Source organism: Gavialis gangeticus, unplaced genomic scaffold (assembly GCF_001723915.1).
Source record: "Gavialis gangeticus isolate Ggan-Ray unplaced genomic scaffold, GavGan_comp1, whole genome shotgun sequence".
Classification (NCBI taxonomy): Eukaryota; Metazoa; Chordata; order Crocodylia; family Gavialidae; genus Gavialis; species Gavialis gangeticus.
In genome coordinates this window covers 74,463,858-74,488,074 of record NW_017729022.1, presented here as the reverse complement: position 1 = coordinate 74,488,074, position 24,217 = coordinate 74,463,858, and the positions used below count along the sequence as shown (strand labels likewise).

The 24,217-nt window shown below is 43.8% G+C and overlaps 1 protein-coding gene across 2 annotated transcripts in view; it reads right to left on the bottom strand.

The window, feature by feature from the left end:
• Positions 1-4,424: 4,424 nt before the first annotated feature.
• ATP6V0A4 (ATPase H+ transporting V0 subunit a4) overlaps positions 4,425-24,217 on the bottom strand; it is a 79,953-nt gene continuing 60,160 nt past the window's right edge. The window contains exons 13-21 of one of the 2 annotated variants that reach the window (XM_019515395.1): positions 23,263-23,420; positions 22,078-22,171; positions 18,997-19,115; positions 16,752-16,968; positions 15,628-15,735; positions 13,313-13,447; positions 10,289-10,406; positions 7,420-7,489; positions 4,425-4,795 (exon numbers count right to left, since the gene is read on the bottom strand). In XM_019515395.1, coding sequence (XP_019370940.1) covers positions 4,705-4,795; positions 7,420-7,489; positions 10,289-10,406; positions 13,313-13,447; positions 15,628-15,735; positions 16,752-16,968; positions 18,997-19,115; positions 22,078-22,171; positions 23,263-23,420 — 1,110 coding nt within the window. In that variant the 3' untranslated portion in view covers positions 4,425-4,704. Of the gene's footprint in view, positions 4,796-7,419; positions 7,592-10,288; positions 10,407-13,312; positions 13,448-15,627; positions 15,736-16,751; positions 16,969-18,996; positions 19,116-22,077; positions 22,172-23,262; positions 23,421-24,217 lie in introns of both variants that reach the window. The other variant, XM_019515394.1, reaches the window with a different exon arrangement.

Genomic DNA, 24,217 nt, shown 5'->3' with positions numbered 1-24,217 from the left:
CACTGTTCCCCCGAGCACAGCCAGGAGTGACCAGGAACAACGGTCACAAGCTAGCAGAGGGTAGATTTAGGTTAGACATCAGAAGGCGCTATTTCACGGTCAGGGCGGCTAGGGTCTGGAACCAACTTCCAAGGGAGGTGGTGCAGGCTCCTACCCTGGGGGTTTTTAAGAAGAGGTTAGATGAACACCTTGCTGGGGTCATTTGACCCCCCAGTACTCTTTCCTGCCATGGCAGGGGGTCGGACTAGATGATCTTCTCAGGTCCCTTCCGACCCTAGAAACTATGAAACTATGTAGATGCACCCAGTATATATCCATACAGTACCAATGATAGATGCAGTGCATGTTGAGATGAAGGCTAGAGGGAAATAATTGGAACAACCCAGTCCTGCAAGCATGACTGAGAACTGATGATGTACAAAACAACCCAGCTACACTCCAGGTTTGGGCAACTGATGGCTACTTGGTTCTTTTCTGCCTGCTGACTTATGATTCTGTAAGCAAAAGTGATGAAGTATTAGCCTAAGGTTTTCTTAAGTAAGTTTGTAAGCTGAGCACATGGTGTGTCCATCACTTAACAAACGTGATGACCAGAAGACACTACAGAAGATATTTGGATACTAGGGTGATGGGAATCAATAAAATTGGAAAGGGTGAAATAGGTGTTTTTTATTATAATCTAATGAGGGATATGTTCTTTTGCTCCTTCGTTCTATGCCTACAGCAAGCAGAAGAAGGAAGGATACAGCTGGTTTGGCAACCACAGGCAAGCAGGAAAGGAAACATAACACTGAGACTATTCTGGATAAACAGACAAAAGAGAATTGAAGGAACTGGGCAATTGCCTGAAAGACAACCGACTCAAGCCAGTGATGCACACAGTAACATTAGCCACAAAGGAACAAGTGTTTGGATCATGGTGATCTGAATGGATTCTGCCATTACTATAATCCATGCTTCAGTACTGGCAACTAGTATGGAAAATCATTGGAACAAAGCTTCAGGGGTGCCACTGTGTCAGAGTGTGTGTAGGGGGACAGGAGTTCTCTGCGTCATGTTATGGCAGCCTGAGTTTGCCTTGAAAGCAGAAAGCAAAGTCAGCTAGGATGACTGATCCATGAGGTTTTCTTCAGCTGTGAACCCTAAGGGGCCAAGTGAGGCTGGAAGGCTGCAGTTGCCAGAAGTCTGTGCTGTTTGGTCTCAAGCAAATTTGGTCCTTACAGAAATGCACCATACTACCAGTGACGAAGACATGCTTCTCTACAAGCTGGACAGACTATGGTCAGCAATACATCCAGATTCGCTACTGACAGGCCATAACTTTGTACTGGAAGGATCACTTTTGGGATAATGGTAGTTTCCCTGCCTCAGCATTAGGCTGCTAGGCTAAACCAGACTGCATGATGCTTGACATTTGCTTAGCCACCCCATGACACTACAGAACTCAAATCATCCCACTATCCCATTACCATGATCCAAGGTAATGGGTGGACAGGGTATAACTCTGGGCATGAAGGCAATCATTTCTTGTGAAGATCTGATGGTTCAGAGCTGCACAGTTTTGCTAAGTGAAGGTTGCTTTGCAGGCTGCTAGACCTGGGAGAATGCAGTAGTAGTGATCATAATGAGTGAGCAAAGAATCAGCAAGGATTTCAGGATTTGGGGTTAAAGCCTACTATTCAATAATTATCAACTTCCCCAGGTCCATCCAGGTCAGGTGGCCACCTACATCCCACAAAATAGAGATACCGAAGTGCTTCAGCACATGCCTCTCATGTAAAGCCCATGATCAATTGTCAGGGACCAGTCATTACTCTGAAAGACTCTTCTTACAAAAACTCCAGTTGTGCGTGGCAGTCCACCTCCACCTAGAGATGCATTTTTATGGTCTTCATCAACATTGTGTACTACTATTGGACCCTCCCCCGCCCCTGCACACTGAAGATATGGTGTAGACATGCCCTTAGGGATAAAGCCTATTTAGTGACTCACCCAAGGTCACACAAAAGCCTGTAGCAGAGCCCAGATCTGACATTGGATCTCTTGAGTTGAAATACAGTACCCAGGTCACTAAGCAGTCCTCCCTGCTTTAACTTACCCAAATCTTGTTTGCTTTCCCCATTTAAGATAAAAAATTCACAGCAAAAACACAAGGAAGCTGTGTGGGAAAAAAAAAGATATTCCATTTCAGATAATCTTCTGCACAGTTACATCTGACTGCCTGGAGAGGAGCCATGAAGATAAAATAGATGTTTGTGCAGATAAATTCACCTGCCTGTTTTCTCATAAAGTAAATTGTTTTCTCTGTTTGCCAACACACCTGATCAGATCCTTGCCTTACTTTCAAAGGGCTTTCCCCCCCACCCTTTCACTTCTGCCAGTAAACAAAACTTGGATGAAAAAACAAAGTATTATTATGAATGTTGACAATCCATAGACAACGCCACAACTTAGTGTGTGTATGTATGCACATGAGTGTGCATGTGCAAGGAAGATGGATTTAGTCAACCATAAAACATGTAACTCTCAAGTAGGCAGGAGAAGCAGGTTCTCCTTGCCCTGTTCAAGCTTAGAAAATGTTGCATCCTGGCTCCTGTGTTTGAAGGGCCAGACACAATTCCAGCCCAACACGTCTCTGGGCTCCATCAGCTGCTGCAGAAGTGAATTTCCAATTTAAACAAACTCTCCAACTCCTCTGGTACCAAGGAAACATTCCAGAAATGACCTGATGCTGTGTTGTCTTCCTGAGACTGCAACACAGGAAGTCAAATATAGCAACTGTGACCGAGGCGGTGATTTCCCTTATTTCTCTCGACAGGATGTTTATTCCCAAGCCTGATTATAGCAATTTACATGTCTGCATTGTTAGCTATTTCACTGAGTATTTTTCTAGCAACTTTCATCATTTGCATATCTTCTGTATACTCGAATATCAAGAAAGTGAAAGATGGAGGAGGTCTATTTGCATACCAACCATTGCAAGATTTTCCTTCACAACTTCACCAGAATCTCCTGATAGAAAAATGCAACAGCATCCTTGACAGTACACCCACATTTATAGAAAAATCTTCATGATTAATATGATTCCATTTAATGCTAATGAGGTTAGCAATAAACTGAGATTTAGTGAAAGAAGGACATATCAAATACACTGAAGCCCCCAACACATTACACTTAAGGTGTAACTCGTTAAATCTATCTTAAGTAGTGACCAGGCCAACAATTTGTTTAATTAATGGTGTAATAAAAATCAAGAATAAGCAGCGAAGTGATTACACAAAATATGACCAGTAACTTTGTCACTCCTTGCTATCAAACTTTTAATCGAATGTACGGCCAGCGCTCCTGTTTGCTCTGGAGGCTGGGAGCAGGTCGGCTAATTGGGGGTCCCAGCTGGGGGAGCCCACTGTGCTCATCCCCTGAACCTCAGGCAGCTGATGGAGCTCCCAGCCATGAGTGCATAAGGTGCCCCCCTACAGCTGGAAGCTCTGATCACTGACAGGGCTCCTCGCGGGGGGAGCGTAGGGTGCGCACCTACAGCTGACAGCCCCATCAGTGACCAAGCTTCCAGCTGCAGGGGCATACCATGCACTCCCGTGGCTGGGAGCTCTGTCAGCCGACGGGGTTCTCAGCCACAGAGGTGAAGATTGCCAGTGCAGGGTGAGCCCCACAATCTTGATCCCAGGCTCCTCCTGCGCCAGCAATACGGTGTGATGGGATCAATGCTGGATCCCACAATCACGACTCCTGCCATACATCTATGGCAGGACAGGAGGCACAATTGTTGGGATCCTGCACCAGATCCCACCAAGCCCTCTTCTTACCATCTGTCAGAGGCTTAAGATATTATAAGGTGTCATCCTGCTCTGCCCTGCTCTATACCTAACTTCAGAGGAACACAGCTAACAGCTTTTCTGTATTAATGCATCTGTTTTTCTTGTTCATTATGCATTAGCATTCTTTGCATAGTCTACTTGAACAATCTATTTTAAAATTAAAACAGAAGTCACCATTTTACGTGTGGATTTTCCATAGGAAAACAAGTCAACAATGGAAGAAAAAAAGTGGTTGTGAGTCTGCAGCTGGACTGTGCTATTATTTAAATGACAGACTTAACACTCTTCTAAAGTGACAATGTATGAGAAAGTCTGAAGTCCAGCAGTTATAAACTCTGGAACAAATCTGATAATAACGGGTTTGTTGTAGTAAAGTGCCTACATAAATATAGGTTTGTGATACTGCATTCTTCTCAGTTGTTTTGAATCATGTTTGTATAGTTGGTGTGCTAACCGAAGTGAAATCTGGCAAGCAGTTTAATCGCATGTAAATGACACCTGATCACCCTTGGGGCTAAGTCTAAATCAACCCATTTTCTTTGGAAAACTGTATCACAAGGCAGGACAGAGAAAGGGAAAGAGCACATGTGAGCTCATTATGAATAATTTATTCATTTCAAAATATCACAATTCCTCTATTCTTAAGCAAACAGGAGAGAGGTGACTCGAAAAAACCTGTAGAGTTAGGTACTCGGCACTGGCTTGGATAACCATTCCAATTACCTAGGTGCACTATGAAATTCACATTTAAGAGAATTCAGCATTCAACATGGTAATAACATTAAGAAGAAAGTAAAATGAAGGATCTGGGGAATTAAAGATCTGTGTGTGCTGAGTTGCCTTTATTCTTCAGTTCTTTATTCTGCCTTTATTCTTCGGTTCCATTTATGATATCATTGAAGGAGAAAGGAGAAAACTTATAGCCTGCCCCCACGTAAAACTTGTTCTGGAACTCCACCCTAATGAGGAAAAATCAACATAGAGAGCAGTTAAATTGGCACAGTAATGAACTTACACAGTATAATGTGTGGGGGGGGAGTGGAAGAAGGAGAAAGGACCATTCTAAAAATCAAGCAGGGAAGTAGAAACAGCACTTCTAGGGAGACCAGGACCTGGACACATGACTCAAGGCTGGGAGTCAGAAACTCATATGAGTTTCTAGTGATCTCTGAAGCATTGGGATGTGGATATGTTCTAGGTCAGCAGTCAAGTCAGGATTTTCCAGGGCCTGTGTGGCATAATGGGAGTGGACGCAGCCAGCCATCGTGCCATTAACAACTCAGAAGAGAAAGAAGAACTCTCAGCATAATACATTTCCATCTCACTTGCTTGCTGGGAGGAGGAAGAAAGGCAGGTGCTTGAAAAAGACAAATGCTGAAGCTGCAGCACAACTTCACAAGTACTACCCAGCTGTATAGGACCTTCCACAACTCAAATCTGAAGTACTTTTAACGGGCACAATCGGCAGTATCTGGAAAGCAAGGGAAAGTCGCCCTCCCTCCCCACACACGCACTTAACAACCATGACATCTTTAATAACCATCAGGGAGCACCGATATAATAAACAGGGTCTGGACCCTGGGGAAACCCTGTGGGACAGCTGGTGGGGGGAGTGCTGCAGGCTCTGAGAAGGGGCAGGAGCTGGGCATAAGAGTTTTACCCAGTTCCCAGCTGCTGCTGCCATGGCCACACACACTCTGCCCTCGTCTCCTGTGAGCAGCAGCAGCAGTGTAGTGTCCGTGCCCCAGCTGCCATAGCTGCAAGAGCAACACTGTGGGACTGCTCTTGCTGTGGGGCATGAACTCCATGGGCATGGGGGATGATTTTGGTGCCCTTGTTAAAGTCAGTGCGTGGGGTGGTGCCCCTCTCACCCTCCCCTAGGTATGCTACTGTCAGATGTGGCCAAGTTCCCTCCACTGTACAGTACAACAGTCTGAGATAACAGACTTTTCAGCTTCCCAGTGTCCAGACAGTATCAAGTGACTCCAAGCCTTTCAACCTCGTCTTGTTGACAGCATTATGTGGTTAGTGATGGACTGTCAAAAGATAGGAAGTACCCAGCAACAACATTTAAAAATGCCCTCCAGGGTTGGTTTGGGGGAGTTTTTTCCTCCAGTTGGTTTTACTTTATACATCAGTACTAGGGTATGTCTACACTGCAGGGCAGTATAAATATATCTGAACTATCTTTTAAACTAGCTAGCTCAGGTACTGCTGGCAGTTTAGCTGTGCAGTGTAGAGATCAGTCTGCATTTACTACCCAACTGACTAACTTCCCCAGTTTCTCAGACAGATTTTGTATTCTGTGCTGACTTCCATGCTACGGTGGTTAGACTTCTATTGGTACCCGAGTGAGGTAGTAGAAGGTTTATACAGACTTATACAATGGTGAGGCCACATCCAGACAAACATGGCCATGTGGTATGTGGTGCCACAGACGTGTCTGCGGCACCACATACCACATGTTCAGCTGCTCACCACACTGCAAGGGAGCAGCGCGGGGGTGACCCCTGGGTATCCAGGAGTCAAAAAAACTTGTGCAAAAAGAGAAAGAGGACCGGTGCACATGGGGGCAGTATATGCTGCTCAAAACCGGAGCCTGGCCAGACAGAGCCACGCTATGGCTACCAGTCAGGCTCTGAGTGGCAGGTTCACTGCTGCTGTAGTCCCAGAAGGGCCCCAGGACCCCAGGTAAGGCTGCTGGGGCCAGTCCAGTGCTCCCCTACCTCACCCTCGGGTGAGTTGCCATGTGCCAGAGTGTGAATGGCATGGACGTTCCCCAGGGACAACCAGCTGAGGCACAATGTACACCACCCCTAGTTGTCCAAGGGGAACCAAACATCCACATTCATCTGGACAGGGCCTGAGTGCATATCAGATATACCTTTGGTGCTTAGAATTCAGAGTGAAGCTACAAGCATAAGATCTTAAAGTCCCTGTTCCCCCGAGCGCCGCAAGGAGTGACCAGGAACAATGGTCACAAGCTGGCGGAGGGAAGGTTTAAGTTGGACATCAGGAGGCGCTACTTCACGGTCAGGGTGGCTAGGGTCTGGAACCAGCTTCCATGTGAGGTGGTGCAGGCTCCCACCCTGGGGTTTTTAAGAGGAGGTTGGATGACCACCTTACTGGGGTCGTTTGACCCCAGTGCTCTTCCTGCCATGGCAGGGGGTCGGACTAGATGATCTGCTCGGGTCCCTTCCGACCCTAGAAACTATGAAACTATGAAATGTCTTAATCACCCATGTCAAAATGGCACTGTGGCCCTTTACCTGCAGAAATTGGCTTACAAATATGAACTTTGTCCTGACTGACATGAGTTTGGTGGTCTCAGATTAATCAGAAGTGGATATTTCTGCATAGTGCATGACTTGTGCACCTAGCAGTCAAACCCAGAACTACTAATGGTACACAATGATTTGGGATAGGTCCAAGGCACAGAAACAGAGGTGTAAATAAAAACCATTCTGTAACAAAATCTATGGTGGCCCCATCTCCATGGCCTCTATGCGGTAAATGGGTACCCTTTTCTTCCTGAAATTGCAATGAGAAAGACATTTGGAGAATCTTCCTTTACAGAACTTACCAGTGAAGCCGCAGTGCATGCAGGAATGCAGAGAGACCCTCCATGACAAGCAGAATGGCTACTGTCAGAACTGCGAAGACCGCAAAGATGACAAAGACCACAATAAGTCCTCCCCAGCCACTACTCCTGAGTCCCACACTCATCACCATGGTCCAGAGGACCTCAGATAATTCTGCAGTGCAAGTAAAGGAAAGAAAAAGAATGGAGATGAGCAACAGTCGTGGACAGTTCAATAGCTACTGTGATAACAATCAGTCATTGTCTTAGTGGGTAGATTGGAGAATGCAACACTGAAGCCAAAAAGAATCCATCTTTTGCCCAAGGTAAGATGTCCTTTAGAGCTGATATCTTAACACTGGCTGGAGATCAGGAACACCCAATATTAAAAAAAGGGAGCACACTTCGGTGATAAAGATGAATGCAAAATGCTCAAGACAACTAGATTCCTCTTGGAATGTGACTGACAGGCAGCTACACTGCCATCAATTCCTACCACTGTGATAGGAAGACATGGAAGCTTCTGCAAAAAGGCTGCTTGGATTTCCCTGGGGGCTCTGACAGGTACAGCTATAATTATTCATTACAGCTCTCCAAAGGAGCACAGAGCCAGACTTAAATGGGTGCAAATGAGAGCTCCACTGGCGTCAGTAGAGCTAAACTGAGGCTGCAAACAGATGTCACCTTTGGGCCACCATGAAACTTCTTATGGCATAACCAACCAAAAACAAACAGACATCTTTCTGCTCCTGGGGTGCACAGGATTGGGCCTCTGAAGCCCCAGGAATGCCTGCCCAGTTTCCCCATTTGCAGAGGCATTCCCAGCGATCCTGATTCAGGGTGCATCTCTGCAAATGGGGAAACCCTGGGGTCCCCTCAGGTTGCAGATGCTTGCCCCAACTGTTGTCCTGCAGGACTGGCTCCCAGGAGTGGCAGAGGCCCAGCAAGGGCCAGGATGCATCCCAGCAGAGCTGATTCACTTCATCTAGTGATGTCTCTTTATAGCCTGCTTTATGCTAGCTGAGGACCTTTGTATGTGTTCTGCCTGGCCACTTCCTCTTATGGAAGACATTGAGAATGAGCACCTGGAAAATGAATGAACTAGTTCTGTTCAACTGGGGACTGTGATAAGCTCCATATCATATATCTAATTGTAAAACCAAGCTTAGGCCCCATCAGTAAGCTCACAAAACCCAACCTACAGCACAATGTTATATCAAAGTTGTAGCAGAGTTGGAGTGAAGAGTCCTGTCTACAATAGACAGGGAAACTGTGCTCACCAGGAAACTATATATCCAAGGCACTTCAATGACTCCTTTCATGGCGAGTACCTGAGCACTTTATTGTCTTTCATACATTTACTCCTCAGCACCCCCTGCATGGGTAGAAAAGTGCACCTCTCTCCTCTGACAGATGGAGAACTGAGGCACAGAGGGACAAAGCGACTTGCCCAGGGTCACCTGGAAGCTTGTGGTAAATCAAGGAGTTGAACACGTCTCCCCCAGGTCAGCACCCTAACCACTGCACTAGCTCATTTTTCCTCTCCATTTCTTTAGCCAGTACAGAGGGGTCCCTGGGACCACATTCTGATGTAAGAATTCAGCTGAATAGGAATCACAAATAGTTATTATGGATTCCTATATGAACCTCCCCAAGCCAAATAGGCTCACAGAATCCTGCATAAGGCCAGAAGAGACCATAGTGATCACCTTACCCTCACCTCCTGCATATTACAGGGCACAGGACCCCCCTCAATTAATTCTTGCTGAAATGTTTCTCCAAAACAGATTCACTACTCTTAAAAACAGCTTAGAGATGACAAGTTCATAAAAAAGGTAACTGTACATCTAAGTACCTCACCATTGAACGCAAGCTCTTCATTTTTAATCACCTATATCTCTAATATAAAGCTAGTGTGAGTTGACTTCCAATTAACTCACTGCTACACTCACTTATGTGCCAAGAATGTTAGACAGGAAGGGCAAAGCCACCCTTCCCAGTCAAGCACCTTTGCATTAAGAGGTTGTTTTTTATATTTGTCTCGTTCTAAACTGCAACCTCTGTGGGGAAAGAACTGTCTTTTTGTTCCAGGTTTGCACAATACCCAGAAGCAGGGAGTACTGCCACTCATTCAATAAATAGATTATAACGATAATCAGAGATGCTGAAAATCAGACCTTCTGAAGAGCTTGAAATTTCAACATCTGTTTTCATCCTAAATCAAGAAAAACTGCAATGGTGATTTTTCCCCCATGAAATATAAAGTTCTGAATTAGTTCAGTGTGACCATTCCAGGTCAGAATTAAAGGTTTCAACATTCTTGAAATGAGCTTTGTCATTTTGATTTGTTAAACTGAAGGAAAATGTCATGTTTCAGGTCATTTTAACATTGATCTGTCCCCTTGAGCTGCTGCTGTGATGGGTCTTGTAACCTGCCTGCCTTACTACCCTCATCCATCTCTAGGGCTAGACTCAATTTCCCATGACGGATTATAATGATGCTACCAGAGGAGGAAACTACGGTGCATCACAGGAAATTCAGAGGGCTTGGCCTATATTAGAGAACAAAGGCATGAGACACCCAAACTACAACTTCCATGAAGCCTCTCAGCAGCTAGTATGAACACAAGTCAAACAGCCACAAAATATTCAATCAGATTTGACAACTCTCAAATCATACCAATTTGTATCGATGCAGAATAGTTTGCTTCAGCATTCCAGGTGGAAAATCCCACAGCAGATTCTGAGTTTGCAGAAGCTTCATTTTCATTTTCAGTGAAAATAAAGATTTCCAATGACAACAACACATTTCCCATAGCAGCAATGAACACTGATTATTGTTACAGCTGAACAACATGAAGCAATAACTCACGTGCATGAGCCAGGCTTAGTGCCCAGAGCCGGAGGTAGGATGCCGTATTGGAGATGCAGCCCAGGCAGTATTCAATGGTGTGGATTGCTTGGTGGACAAATGTGTCTCCAAAATTGAACTGAAATTATGCAAAAATGAAGCTGCCTCACTTCCATTCTGTGCTGCTTGGCTAGTGGAAGAGTAATACACTATACATTGTAGGTTAGTACACATTGTGCACCAATCTCCTTCCTCAGAATGATAGGAGCAACATGTGGCTATTTGACAAGAGGACAGATCTGTAAACTGTTCTGCTTGTTCCATCTTCCCAGGCACCAAACTTGGAAGAAGAAAAACTCCAGTGAAAAGCAACTGTTAAACAACCACTCTGTATTTGCCTTCCCTGCACTTTACTGTATTCACTAGCATACTACATCTACCTTTCCCCCAAAAATATTAGCCCTCCAAAATGGGGGTGTATGTCTTAAGCAGGGGAGCAGATTTTCTTCATCAGAACTTCTCTACGTGGAAGCACAGAAGGATAAAGACACTTTGTTAAAAGATGGCTGCCAACTTCTCTCCTCCTGCCAAAGTCAAAGGGGTGGGTTCAGTCCAGTGTTAACTCTTTCACAGCTGCTCACAAATTGGCATCAGTTTTTGGCAAGTTTTATCCCACAACAAGGGTATGGGAGATATGTAACACCCACCCAAATCAGTGCTACCTAGCTCTGGGCTGGGGCTGGGACTCCAAAGAGGGGCCACATATCCTGGGAGCTGCACCAGAGCAAGTTGCAACTCCATCTGAGCAACATACCCCATGGGCACCCCGACTGCCATCGCTGCACCATATCTTCATGACCTACCCCCACCCCCTAGTGCACTGCATGTCTAAGCTGGCCCACCACTACACAGTGCACCTGGGGAAGGGTAGCAGTAAGATTTGCCCACTCTTACCTGATGGTAAATAACCAGGGTAGCTAACTCCTGAATGAGCCCTACTACTATTTAGCTTGTGGATCAGATCACTATTGTGGAAGAACAGGCACATGAAAAAGTTGCCACAAAGAAGTTGATGCCTGGCAAGTTCCCATTCCCTTTTAACTCATGGTGACGCACCTTTGTTGGTCCAAACCCTGAGGCTAGGGACAGACATTACACATAAACCAGTTTAAGTGATCAGAAACTGGTTTAAACCTGTAACAGAACAGACATTCAGTGCACACAAACCAGTCTAAAAATGGCTGAAACTGATTTGAGATAAACCTGGTTGAATATAGTATCACACTTAATTGATTTGGGTCAAACTGGCTTATGCAATGTCTGTCCCAACCCCCTCCGTGGTTTAAGTTAAATCAGAGTCCCCCAGCATCCCAGCATGCTCTTTGGGCTGGGCTGGGCTCTCTGCTCCACAGTCTAGATTCAGACTAGACATCAGGAGGCACTACTTCACTGTCAGGGTGGCTAGGACCTGGAACCAACTTCCAAGAGAAGTGGTGCTGGCTCCTACCCTGGGGGTCTTTAACAGGAGGCTAGACAAACACCTTGCTGGGGTCGTTTGACCCCAGTACTCTTTCCTGCCCATGGCAGGGGGTTGGACTTGATGATCTGCTCAGGTCCCTTCCAACCCTACCAACTATGAAACTATGAGCTGGGCTGGCCTCTCCCCTCTCCTCCCTTGCTGGAGCTCTGGCAGAGACTTGTAGGAACAGCAGGGTCTTCCTGGCGTCCTCCTGCCCCATCCCCCCCTCACCATTTGCTGCTCAAGTAGGGATCTGTCCCTCCTCTCTCCCACAGCATGGACCACATCCAGTATGTGGTATGCTAGCTAATGCTGAGAGGTGTCTGTGTAAAGCAGACAGGACAAAGGCAGACAGGACACTGTCAGCTTAGGGCTTTTTGGAGCTAATTGACAGGTAGCTGGTAATGTCCCTCTGTTCCTTCCTTGGAAAAAGTTGTTTAAGAAGAGCTTGAACTAAAGAGAGAGGCTTTTTTTTGATGGGGTGCTAAATGCTGATAACAGTGCTGATACATGCTCTGTTATCAAGGCTGGGAGAACCCCTCTCTACTCAGAGGGGAAGGGAGGGCTACTCTAGCCCCCTCCAGCTTCTAGCCTGAGCCACTGCAGGCATGTGCCTGAATTTCCTCAGTCCAGAGGATGTCTGTATGGTTACAAACCAGTTCAGCCTAGCCAGATTAGACTAACCTGCAAAGATTGAATCAATTCAGGCTCAGGCTTTTTGAATGTCTGTCCCTAGCCTTTGTGTAGAAGCTCAAAGATCTGCTGAACTCAACCTCTGTGCTAACTTCAGTATGGACTGGATCAGTCTATTCAGGTCAGAACAACACTGGCAATTTTGGTTGTTTTCATCTTTCTCTCCAGATTTCAGATTCTTTTAACACAGAAAACTCATGTGCGCCTTTTGAAATATGGCAACTGCTTTCCTGCAGCAATGGATAAAACCTCAAGGGGACTGGAAGGCTTGTGCTTTGGTGCTTAAACCAATCTCCAGCTACATATAGGGAATATGGTCCCAAATCAGCCTGCAGGGGGCTCTGATGCTGGCCTTGTCAAAGGCAAGATGCTGGCTTATGGGGGCCTTGAATCTAAGTGTCCAGATCCTGGCAAATCCTATATTTCTATGGTCAGGCACGAAACCCCTAAACCCAGGTGCTTAATCTAAAAATCTAAATGTATATGTTTCCTACTTGGACAAGAGGGCACAAAAGAACAAGCTTTCCTACAGGAAATGAGACTATTTTTTCTATGGTCTTTTGCCATTTGCACTTCCCACTAAAAATTCAGCAAAGCATGTAAATGAAAAGTAATGAAAAAGAAGTTTGACCTGCCCGAGTCTCCAAAAGTTTAGGCTCAGGTTTAGTCAAACCACAGGTTTGAGGATTCAGAGGGTTCTTCTCTCACTAGAAAACCTGCAGGCATATTCAAAGTCTCCACAGAATATTATTTGCATTCCAGTTGGAACGCTTCCCAAGGGTAACTCCTGAGAGCTGCCCTTTCCTCCACCCATCCTGCTCTGATTTTTCTACCTCTTCCTCATGATCATTGTGTCCCCCATGGCCACTACTATGGTTTTCACGACCAGCTTTCTTGGAGTTGTTGGGTTCAGTGATCTCCACTTCAGTGTCACCAGCTGGGCCTTCTGAGATTGGTGGGGACTGGAGCTTTCAAAAGCAAAAGAGAATGGCTCAGTTTATATTATTTGAATTTCTTGAATGATCCGAAGCGGAAATACTCATCAAAGAAAAACTGATATGGTACATAGTTTTATATAGGTATAGAAGGATGACTACACAATTATAACACAGCCAGCCTACAACATAAAAAATATCAGGAGTAATCTGACATTTATTAGAGAAACAGAGCGTTTCCATCACAATCACTAGCAAGAATAAAAAAGAAAACCCTTCAACTTTAAGGGCCCCAGTATAATACACATGTAGTTACTCAGGCCTCATAAGCCCACTGCAATGTTGCACATTGGAATACTGTCCACGTTCAAGAAATGATGAACCTGAGGCATGGGAAGCCTGACACCCTCCTGCAGTTACACTGGTGTTAACCAATGGTAGTCAAAGTCCATGAAGTTAGATTGGTTTAGGTAAGGGCGGAATCAGGGCTGGAGGGAATAAGTGACTTGCCCAAGGTCATACAATAAGACTCTGAAAGATGGAAGCAGAATTCAGACCTCCAGAGCCCATGGCCTATGACAAGTCTCAAGGCCCTCTCAGCCTCTCTCCACAACGATTATTTGTGCAGCATCCCCAAAGTGAGTGGCATTTTAACATAGAACATATCTTGACCCATGACTCAAAGATCATAGCTTCAAAAGACCACCTGGCTTCAACAATGTCCTGTATTTAATTCATAGCACAAAAAAAAAGCCTCAGACATTACTGAATCAGCAGCTTTTAACAGATATCCTGGCATTCGTTATTACTTTCAACACGTTTTGTATGGAAAGCCTCATAAATGTGTTTTGTTCCATTGTATCAGTAATCTCTATTATACTTGCTTATCTTAAGTTGGCTTGAATGTCAGCATAAAGAACACATTTTGCTGCAGCTGTATAAATCTGGCCAAATCTAAGATTTGATCGGGTAGCTGACATATGAAAATCATTGGCTGAAACAGGATGGGGGAGAAAAGCTATCAGATGTTGTTGGCTGCCTGGCACAGAGCAGAAGCTGCAGTCAACAATATAAAAAACTTGCTTGAAGTCCCAGAAGAATTGCAAAATAAGAAGTTAAAGAACAAATGTTGTTCTACACACATCTCCTAGGGACCCAGCTTTCCATTATAGGTCTTTAGTTACTGGACTAGAAAAGGTCACAGAGCACATCCAGCTTCTTTCCTTTTAAATGAAGTCATTTGTGCTATATAAAAGGTATTCCCTTCTCCATAGCTAACTACAAACAAAAGAAAAATGTTCAAAGCAAATAAGAATCCTTCACTTGCCATAAAAAACAGAACAAATAAGCGACTAGGATGTTGCAATTTTGCCAGTCGCATGCAAGATTAGGACAAAGCGTATAATACACAGGAAAGAAGGGCCTTCTACTGGATCAGCATTTCTCAACCCCTGGGTCGTGACCCAAAAGTGAGTCACAAGAATATATGAAAGGGTCATGAACAAACTTTAAAAAATGATTCAAAAAACTTTTAAAATGGATTCTCCTTTAAAGGAGAAAAATGTGTGGGAAACCGTGACTTTTCCCTTGCAAACTGGCAGAGCTCCAGTCTGCGAGAGGGTGCTTGAGGCCCTCTCTGCCCCACACACCTCCCCCCACTCCCCATGTCCCAGACATTGCGGGGCTGGGGTCAGGGGGGAGGGTCACTGGGTCAGTGCCGGCCATCAGTGTTTACAAAAGGGGCCCGATACAAAAAAGGTTGAGAACCACTGCACTAGATAATAGGAATTGTTATCACTGAGAGAAGAAAACATTGTTGGAAAATAGCTAGTCACACCTTTAAATCAGGTATTTTCCTCCAGCTGTGTAGACAGTCTCTTCAGAGGACAGGAACATAATTTTAGCTCTACTCTAAGCTTACAAGGAGCAAGCCATCTAAGTCCTTTCATGTGAAGCATGGCAAGAAACTGAAGCATTCATAATTACTTTCTTTTGACGGCTTTGGACATAGCCTACTGCTTTCAAAATGGCTCAGTGCTGGCCTAACTCTGCCTCCACTGGTAGAACTCACATTTCCTTCAATGAAAAACAGAGTTAGCTCTTTACCAAATGCTACTGAAAAATACCAGTCAACTTTGGCACCAGTGTACTGAAAACCAAGATGCTTGCAACTATACCCGTGCTTAATGTGATGATAGATTTAGTGCCCTTACCATACGCTGAGCTTTCAGATGATTGGCTCGGAGAATAAAAGGTTTAATCAGAAGCATCCATGGAATAGCAATCAAGGCAAATATGACCAGAAAGCTCTGGACTTCCTTCTACAAGGGACAAACACACCTATTAAAGGGATATCTCAAATATTGTCATTTTTCAATCAGTGAAATTATCATCCTAAAATATAATGCTACAAAAATGGCATTTTTTATTTAATGGATCTTCTCCCTGTGTTCCTGGGTGGTTAAAATGACCACTTTCTGTTTTCCAGCCCTGCTTAGCACTGCAGGGTAGATCTGGTAATAAATTTTGTTGGAAAAACGCTGATTTTTAAAAAATGAAATTTATGGTTAAAGCCAGTGTGAAAAAGAGACAGACTCAGCCTGGAGTAGTCAGGAGCATAATGATCACACACACACACACACACACACACACACACACACACACAGTATCTGGGTGATTCCAGTTCAAATTTCCTGCTTTGCTTTTCTCCCACAACCAGGCTGTTCTGAGGTAGGTCTTTCTCAATCTCTTTCTCAATCACAGCTCCCTGTTGAAGCTGTTCTACTTTGTCTTTTACTGGAGCAAGGACTTGGGCTTAGGTCTTGTATATCCTAAGTAAGAGCCCCTTGTATTGTATTGGTGTCAGGATGGGAACAGGTTTTGCAAGGTAATATGAGCTCCCTCCCCTGTGGCTGCTCTGTAATTAGGTCTGTTTCCTCAATACCAGCATAATTAGGAGAATACCAAGAGAACAGACCTCCCCAACCAGGCTGGCCCAAGGTCTGCCCATTCCCTCCTCCTACACAGATGGATTCCCCTGCTGAGAGATAAGAGTTTATTCTAAGAAAGCAAAAACGTGACAGGGCTACACCTTAGGAAGAGCTAGTGTTGGCACTATACAGGACCAAATTCTACCCTTGTCAACCTGCATGTAATCTACCACGCAGAGGGAAGGATTCAGCCCTTAGACCTCTTCTTGGCAGACTGGAATTGCTTGAAGGGTAGGACCAATTTCAGGTTTACACAGTTTTTGCTCTAATTTGTAAAGTAGCACAGCAGATTGCACCACTTGGCTATGCTGGGTTACAGTGACTCACTAAAACTAGGAAGTCCATACCTGATGTGTATATAAGGGGATGTTTGTAGGATCATTGTAATTGAACAGGAACATATTGATGAAGTGGATGAGAATGCTTGGTGCATGCTGGGATATATGGACATTGTAGTAGCACCATTTGAATATAATCATGAAGAGCAGGTAGCCAAAGAGACACAGGATAAATATCATCTCTGGAATGAACTGCAGGACAATGTTTATTGTTCTCCTGAAGTAGCTGGAAAAAAATGATAAAGCGGTTGGTATGAGCGATACAGTACAAGGCCATTGAGCAAAGGCTGTATGGAACATCATTTTAGTGTATGAAAAATAAAACCAGAACCAGACCATTGTGGATACCAAATTTAGGATGCTGGTATCCTTAGGGCAAATGCTAGCCTGCCTCCTTGGTAAGCCTTGGACTGCTGCTAAAGAAGCAAGCCCCCTCACACACACATTGGGCCCCTCTAATCTGCCTCACTGATTAATTGCTTAGATTGGGCAGGCACAGAGAAGGAGCAAGCAGATGGGGCTTGTTTCTCAGTGGCAGCCCTATGAACAAAAGGAAGGTGGTATGGATATGGCCTTGGTGATAAAAAGCACAATTTACATACAAATATTATTTTAAACATAAGCTATTCCAGTTCTTATAGTTAAGCCTATTACTATAGTAGCCCAGGCCCCCTCTAGGTTACTACATAAAGAGCTATGCAACTTTAGCGTTCTTTTAACAAAGGAAGTGCTCAATATTAGGAATGCCAGAATTAAGGTTTTCCGGGCAACCTTAAATTTAGCTCCCTGTGTGAAGGTGTTAGGATACTTTTCTAATGACAGCTTCACACACACAACACACACACACATTTTTCCCCAGGACCCCTGTTTCACTTAGTGCTCAGGGTGGATGGTGTTCACTGAATAAGCGGCTATACAATATTTCTTTTTATCCTGATCAGTCAAGTGTGCGGCTCCAGGCCTAATTTACTGCATGCTATTCAAATTCTGCTCTGAAGACAGAACTGACAATTCTCTTGTGGGATTTTCTATTATGCTCACATCATAGCCTACGAGTGCTTTACACATGTTAATGAACTTATCTTCACAACAGACCTCCAAGTGGAGGTGGTACCATTATCCCCACTTTCCACATGGGACCCTTCTGCACACAGATTAAAGCTGAGCATGTCCAAAGGGTCAAATTCATGTTAGGTGAGCAGTTTGGACAACGAAGGCCTCATTTTTCAGAGTACTTGGCATTTTACAGCACGGCATGTGATCCCATTGAATTCAGTAGCAGCTGTGAGTGCTCAGCTCTTGGGTAAATCAAACCCTAGGTCTTAAGTTACAAGGGTGTAGGTTGTAGCCGTGTTGGTCTAAGGATATAGGCAGACAAGGTTCTTTGGGTGAATCTGATATCTTTTATTAGACCAGCTTAAATAGTCAGAAATTTTTCTCCCCAACTATTTAAGGTCTTAAGTTAGGCACCCAGAAAAGGAATAGCACACATGTGTAGTGTAATGTCCCTAGTAAAAAGCCTGGTTTATATGACTTGCCCCACATCACAGGATCAAGGTTAGAATTCACTTTTCCAGGGCAGTTTTAACCAGGACATCATCCTGTCTCTTCCTGCAGACCCTTGCCTCACTCATTAGATATCTCTCAATTTTGCAGCTAATGAAGCAGAGGTCCTACAAATCTGATTCACTCCCAGAACAGAGGGTGGGTGCTGGATGTAATGTACACATGCATCCACATCACCTTCCATGGGCTCAGGATCAGAACCAGGAGACAGACGTATTAGCAGGAAACAGAGATTGAAAGAAACCTCATGCACTTTTAGCTGCTCTTCTGTATCTCTGTAAGTATTTTGTGAAATCAGAGAGAGAGAGAGATCATGGCAGGAGAATTGCTACAACCCTAATGATGAGGAGACTGTGATTGCTGGTGATCTTATTAGCTCCCTAAGGGTAAAGTGCAGGGAGCATGGCCGGGTCTCCAGCACAACCCCCAGAGGACTGGTACTCCATCCCTCTCTCCCTCCTGTGGACTTGAGACCAGTTCTGTTACAGAAGTCTATCCAGGTACCTGTCCAGTGCTCAGCACCAAATCAGATTTTTACTAGTATCTTCCACTGTCAAACCAGAATGAGGTTCCCATCCTTCAGGGAGATAAAGGTAAGAATACACTCAGGGCTAGGGTCCAAATCTCTAGCACAATAGTCCAGAACAGCATCATTTGAAACCATTTGAAATGTAACAATGAAACTTACATGTGGTTGAAAAGGCTGAGTACCACCCCAAAGACCATCTGTGTAATCCCCATGACGACAGACATCTTCATTTTGTAAGAGTTTAAGAAAGTCAGCTTGTTTTTAGCAACGTTCCAGATCTTTAGGGGAAAAAAAGAGAGGAAACAGAGAGAGAAGAGCAGCAAGATTATCAGGTATTCGTTAGAAAATGACCCGGAAATCAGTGCACTATGAATGTCAATGCCACCAATTTACTTTTGATAGCTCTACTTAGGACTGCAATCTCAATACTACAATGATACAATGCTCTTCTATAAAGCTTTTTAACCAAATAGTTCCCAGTTAAGTAGTGTCCCTGTTTTACAGAGGAGGAAACTGAAACATGGAGGGAGGAAGCCACTTGCCTGAAGTCACAGAGTCAGTGAAAGAACCATTAATAACATCCAGAGTTTCCCAGTCACGTCCTAGCTACATGGCAGTGTTGCCTCTATAACACAGAGGATCGGAGATGGGAATCTCCCGCCTCCACACAAAAATAGCTCCAACATTTGCTGAAAAAGGTAGTGATAGGTAGAATATATGTTCATTTAAACTAGGGTTGGCAATCCAGTCAATTGACTGGTCAAATATTGCCAATTGACTAGTCTGGCTGCGTATTTTTAGATCAGTCAAAGATTGTAGCAATTTTACAAGAACAGCTACATTTTCTTGCAGATTTCTTGACAAAAATATGTTTTTTTTATTGTTCTCTGACACATTTCTTAACGGAAAATGTGTGCTTTTTCCTTGTATTATTTGGAATTATTGGCAATTTTTTAGTTTTGGATTGATATTTGACCAGTCAATTGACTGACCTTTATTTGACCAGTCAAATACACAACCCTAATATAAACACAAGAAAGCATATTCCTGCTCATATTCAAAGAACAACTTTTCATATTCCTACTCATATTCACAGCGCAACTTTTTCCACAAATGGACTTTGAAACCCAGGGGAACCTCACCATCCTTTACCTCCCCTGTGCAAGATGAAGTTTCTTTTCTATCTGGGAGAACTTTTACAATCTTTGAATTCTCCTCTGCCTGATGAAAGGTGTTTGGACCTGAAAGCTTGCAATGAAAGAAACTTTTGCTACTATTTAGTTGGTCTAATAAAAGATATCACCTCTAAACCAAGAGTTTTATCTGCCTCTATACCTACGCATGAAACTGAAAGACATCTCTGGTCAAAATTCAGAGAAGCAGCCCAATTATAATCATGGAAACCACTGAAACGTAGCAAAAAGGCAAAGAAGACTATAAGAGAATCTAAGAATCCTTGCCTGACCAGGGACTTGGGGTAGTACTTAGGTATACTGCATGTAATCTAAATGATTTCTTTGCTTCGGTTTTTCTGCACAGAGCATGGTGAGTACATGCCTATTCTGGAACCTCTTCTTTCAGATGCTCATAAATGTGTCACAGTTAATGCACCGCCCAGCAAAACAAGAAGAGGCGGGAGGGAGATTTGTAGACCAAATACAATACTAGTTTCTACACAGACTCCTTACATTAATTTTAAACCTTTAATACTCAAGGAGACCCCAGGGTATTCAGATCTTGTTAGCCACGGTGAGTATTTCTCCTTAAGGAATCAAGGCATCCTAAACCTGCAAAAAATTCTTCTTAACAAGATCAACAGTCCAGCCCATTAGGCTGGGTGAACAAGTTGAATCTCACAAAAGTGTCCACACTACAAAAATGTGCTACAGTGCCCTTTTCCTGATTGTTAGGTCAGTAGTTCAGATTATTGTTGGATCCAGCACTCGCCACTAATCCTCTGTGAGCAAACAACGCTGCCATCTAGCGCCCAGTTAAGCTCAGTTTTTCTTCTCGTCAGAAACCTTTCATGTTCTGCTGCGAGGCCAGCTTAAATGATGCAGCAGGATCAGTGCCTTGTTTTCAGAAAAAAAGGATTCACTGAAAATAATCCTTGCCCAGCAGACCTAGGTCAGGATCAGGCTGACTGAACCAAGGGAGGACTGACTACCGGCCATGACATAGGGGAATCATCACATAACACAGAGCCACTCTAATGCCTTCTACCAGATTCCCCATCCTAGCCATGACTTAGACTCCTTGGCTGCCAGAACTGCCCCTTTACGTAAATAGCAACCAGCAGGAACACAAGTTACTCTATTTTACATAGTAGACTGAACTGACACCCAGAGGAATCCCTAAGATAAGGGAAATATGTAGGTTGCTCAAATGCATCCAAACATCACTGCTTGAAATGCACCAAGCACTCTGTGGGCCCATCTCCAGACATGCTTCTATAATGTATACTTTTCTCAATAATGTATACCTTTCGCAATAAACACACCTACAGGCTGTAAGGCAGATACAAAGGAACTGGAAGTTTCTTTGTGCGTTTCCTCAGAGTGAAACCACTTTCAGTACTCTTACCAATAGGGTAATTAGTGCTGATGGACAAAGGAAGTAAGTAGGTAAACTTGGTGGTAGTGACTGCAACCTAACTAAATTCAATGTACAGCATGAATTAAAAGGATTCACAGAAAAGAGAAATGATGAAGCAACCAACTTCAACACGTGAAACTTAAGTAACCTGTGAAACATATTTCTTTTGTGTTTCACATACCCAATGTACCGTACAGATATCAAGTAGGTAACCCTCAAATTGTGAGGCAGGCACGTATGCATTATTATCCCAATTTTATAGCTAACTGGAAGCTAACACTGAGAAGTCAGTGGCAGAGGCAGAATTAGGATTCAAGAGAGTCTGATTCCTAAATTTGTGGTCATTTCTCTGGGCTGTACTAACTGTCTGTTGAACTTGGAGGGAGAAGAAGAATGAATGTATTAAAATCCTTTAATGTTTAAGGGCAAGCATCTGTAATGCTACAAAAAGGCAATACAAAACTTGCAGAGAATGAGAAGTATCTGATGTGGCTTCACAAGTGACTGCTCATGAAGGTCATGTGAAAAAAAATATATAGAGAAAGAAAGAGCGATAGAGAGAGAGAGAGAAGCTTCTGATGAACTAGGTAAGTAGAATTGAGAGGGCACATAAATAAAGATCTTAGACCAATTTAACTATATTACTGGATCTATTCCAAAAGGATATGGATTTCCAGAGTAGACTCCTGGGACTGCAGGATCCAGCTGCAATGCCTCAATTTCTTCAAGAACATGCTTACTACAAAAGGAAAGAAAGTTGAGAATTTACACACTAATCCTAACACATAAATCAAAGCCATGTTTATCTCAAGAGAGCTAAAGGCTAAACAGATCATTTACCCTAGGCCTAGCCTGGCATTTTGTGCCTGCAGGCAGATAGTATTTGTGCTATATATATGCTGATATATACATGTTAGCCATGCAAGGCATGAACATTTTATTCCAGCTTTTATAAGCTTTCAAGACTAGACATCAATGTGGCATCCTGACAGCTTATGATACCCTTACATGATGGTTCCCTAACATGGTGATTTCCATATCATCCTTGAAAAGTTTGAGGGAATGGAATAAATCACTTTTCCTTTAAATGTTCTCAGGTCCTCTGGGCTTTAAGCTGCGTAAAGAGCCTAGAGCAAAATAAAAGGACTTAATGGGCTTGACTATACCATCTCTATGCCATGCCTACAGACATCCCTATAAAGAGCATTCACCCAGCAAGAGCAGCACATAGGGCAGCCCAAGGGAAGCTGCCCTACACTCAGAAAGCCCTTGACACTTGCATTGAGCCAGGAGCCTCCCTAGCCACTGGAACAATCCAGGACTGGCAGGACATAAAAGGTGGCTTGGACTTGCCATGGGTCCCCCCACATCCCCAAGATGTGAGCTCTGGTACTTCAGAGATTCATATGCCAAGTATTCCTTGGGTTTTAGTCTCTCTTGGATGCTGATTATATATCCAGATACTGGCTTATAGATGAGTACAGAAGGGGCAGATGAAAGATGCACCACAGGAAATGGAAAACAAGGAGCAGGAGGGCAGTGAAGAATGGGACCCCCTGTCCTACACCCATATGCTGAATTTGGCCATGCTTACAACCCATGGTCCCTCCTCATGTCAGCAGAAATTTTAACTTCTTGTGAGGACCTTACATTTTCAGATAAGATTTTTACAGCTATTAATTCAGCCCAACAACCCAAATTGTTTATAACCAAAACCACAGGAGGGATTTGTCTCACCCCTACACAAACTTTGAACCTGTCTGTATTATGAAGCCAATGGGTTTCATCATGCACATTTTTGTGTCTGGTTTTCTTCCCTGTACCACTTACTTCCACGTGCTGTTACTAAACATGGGGCGGATATGCCAGGAAGAGCCAAAGATGTTTAAAGACTTGGAGAAGCAGTCATTGTAGATAAAGCCAGTGTAGATGGAAAATATGCCCATGAGCAGGATCAGGTAGCGCCCACTGAAGAAGGTGTTCCAGATCTGCAAAAGAAAAATTTCAGGGGACAAGTAAGCAACCTTCATACACTCCAGTTCCATCACCAAAACCAGTCATGCAGCAAGCCTCAAGAGGGGAATTTTTACAAAGACTAACTCACTCACTCGGTCCTTCCTTGTATTTTCAAACAACCATGCTTGGATAAGATGTTCTTGCCTCAACTTCAGCTTCTTTTTCTGCTTGAGCCATCCCACTACCTTGTCTAAATATGCTTCCTAAATCTACACATCGGATCTCAAATAAATTTGTTGAATACTAGAAGCCTTCACTAACTTTATTAGGAGCTGCTGATCACCTTTGAAAATCAGGCTGCTTACCTAGAAATCAAACCTGACTGTCCTGTTGTTTGAAGACCTTGGCCCCAACTTACCCATGCAAACACGAGCTGTATTTGTGTACAGGCATAGAACTGGGTGTACAAAATTGCAGGTACAACTTTAAAAGATTTCTTAGGCTGTCTATACTTTCAAGTATAACCAGGCAGAAAAACCTGCCAAGCTTCTATATCAGGTTTGAGTGTTGTAGCTATGATGGGCCAGGAAATGTATCAGAGGCAAGGGTTTTTGTGATATCTTTTATTGAACTAACCATATAGCTTAGGGAGATGTTGGATGAGCCTTTGGGCACAAAGGGTACTTTGAAGATAGATGTGTGCTTTGTGCTTGTCCAAAATCTCTTCCAACTATGCAGTCAGTCCAACAGTGATATCATTAAAAACCCTTGTCTCTCCAGCTTCTCTGGGTTGCCTCCTATCTCACCTAAGTCTACTTTGTCATCCCCC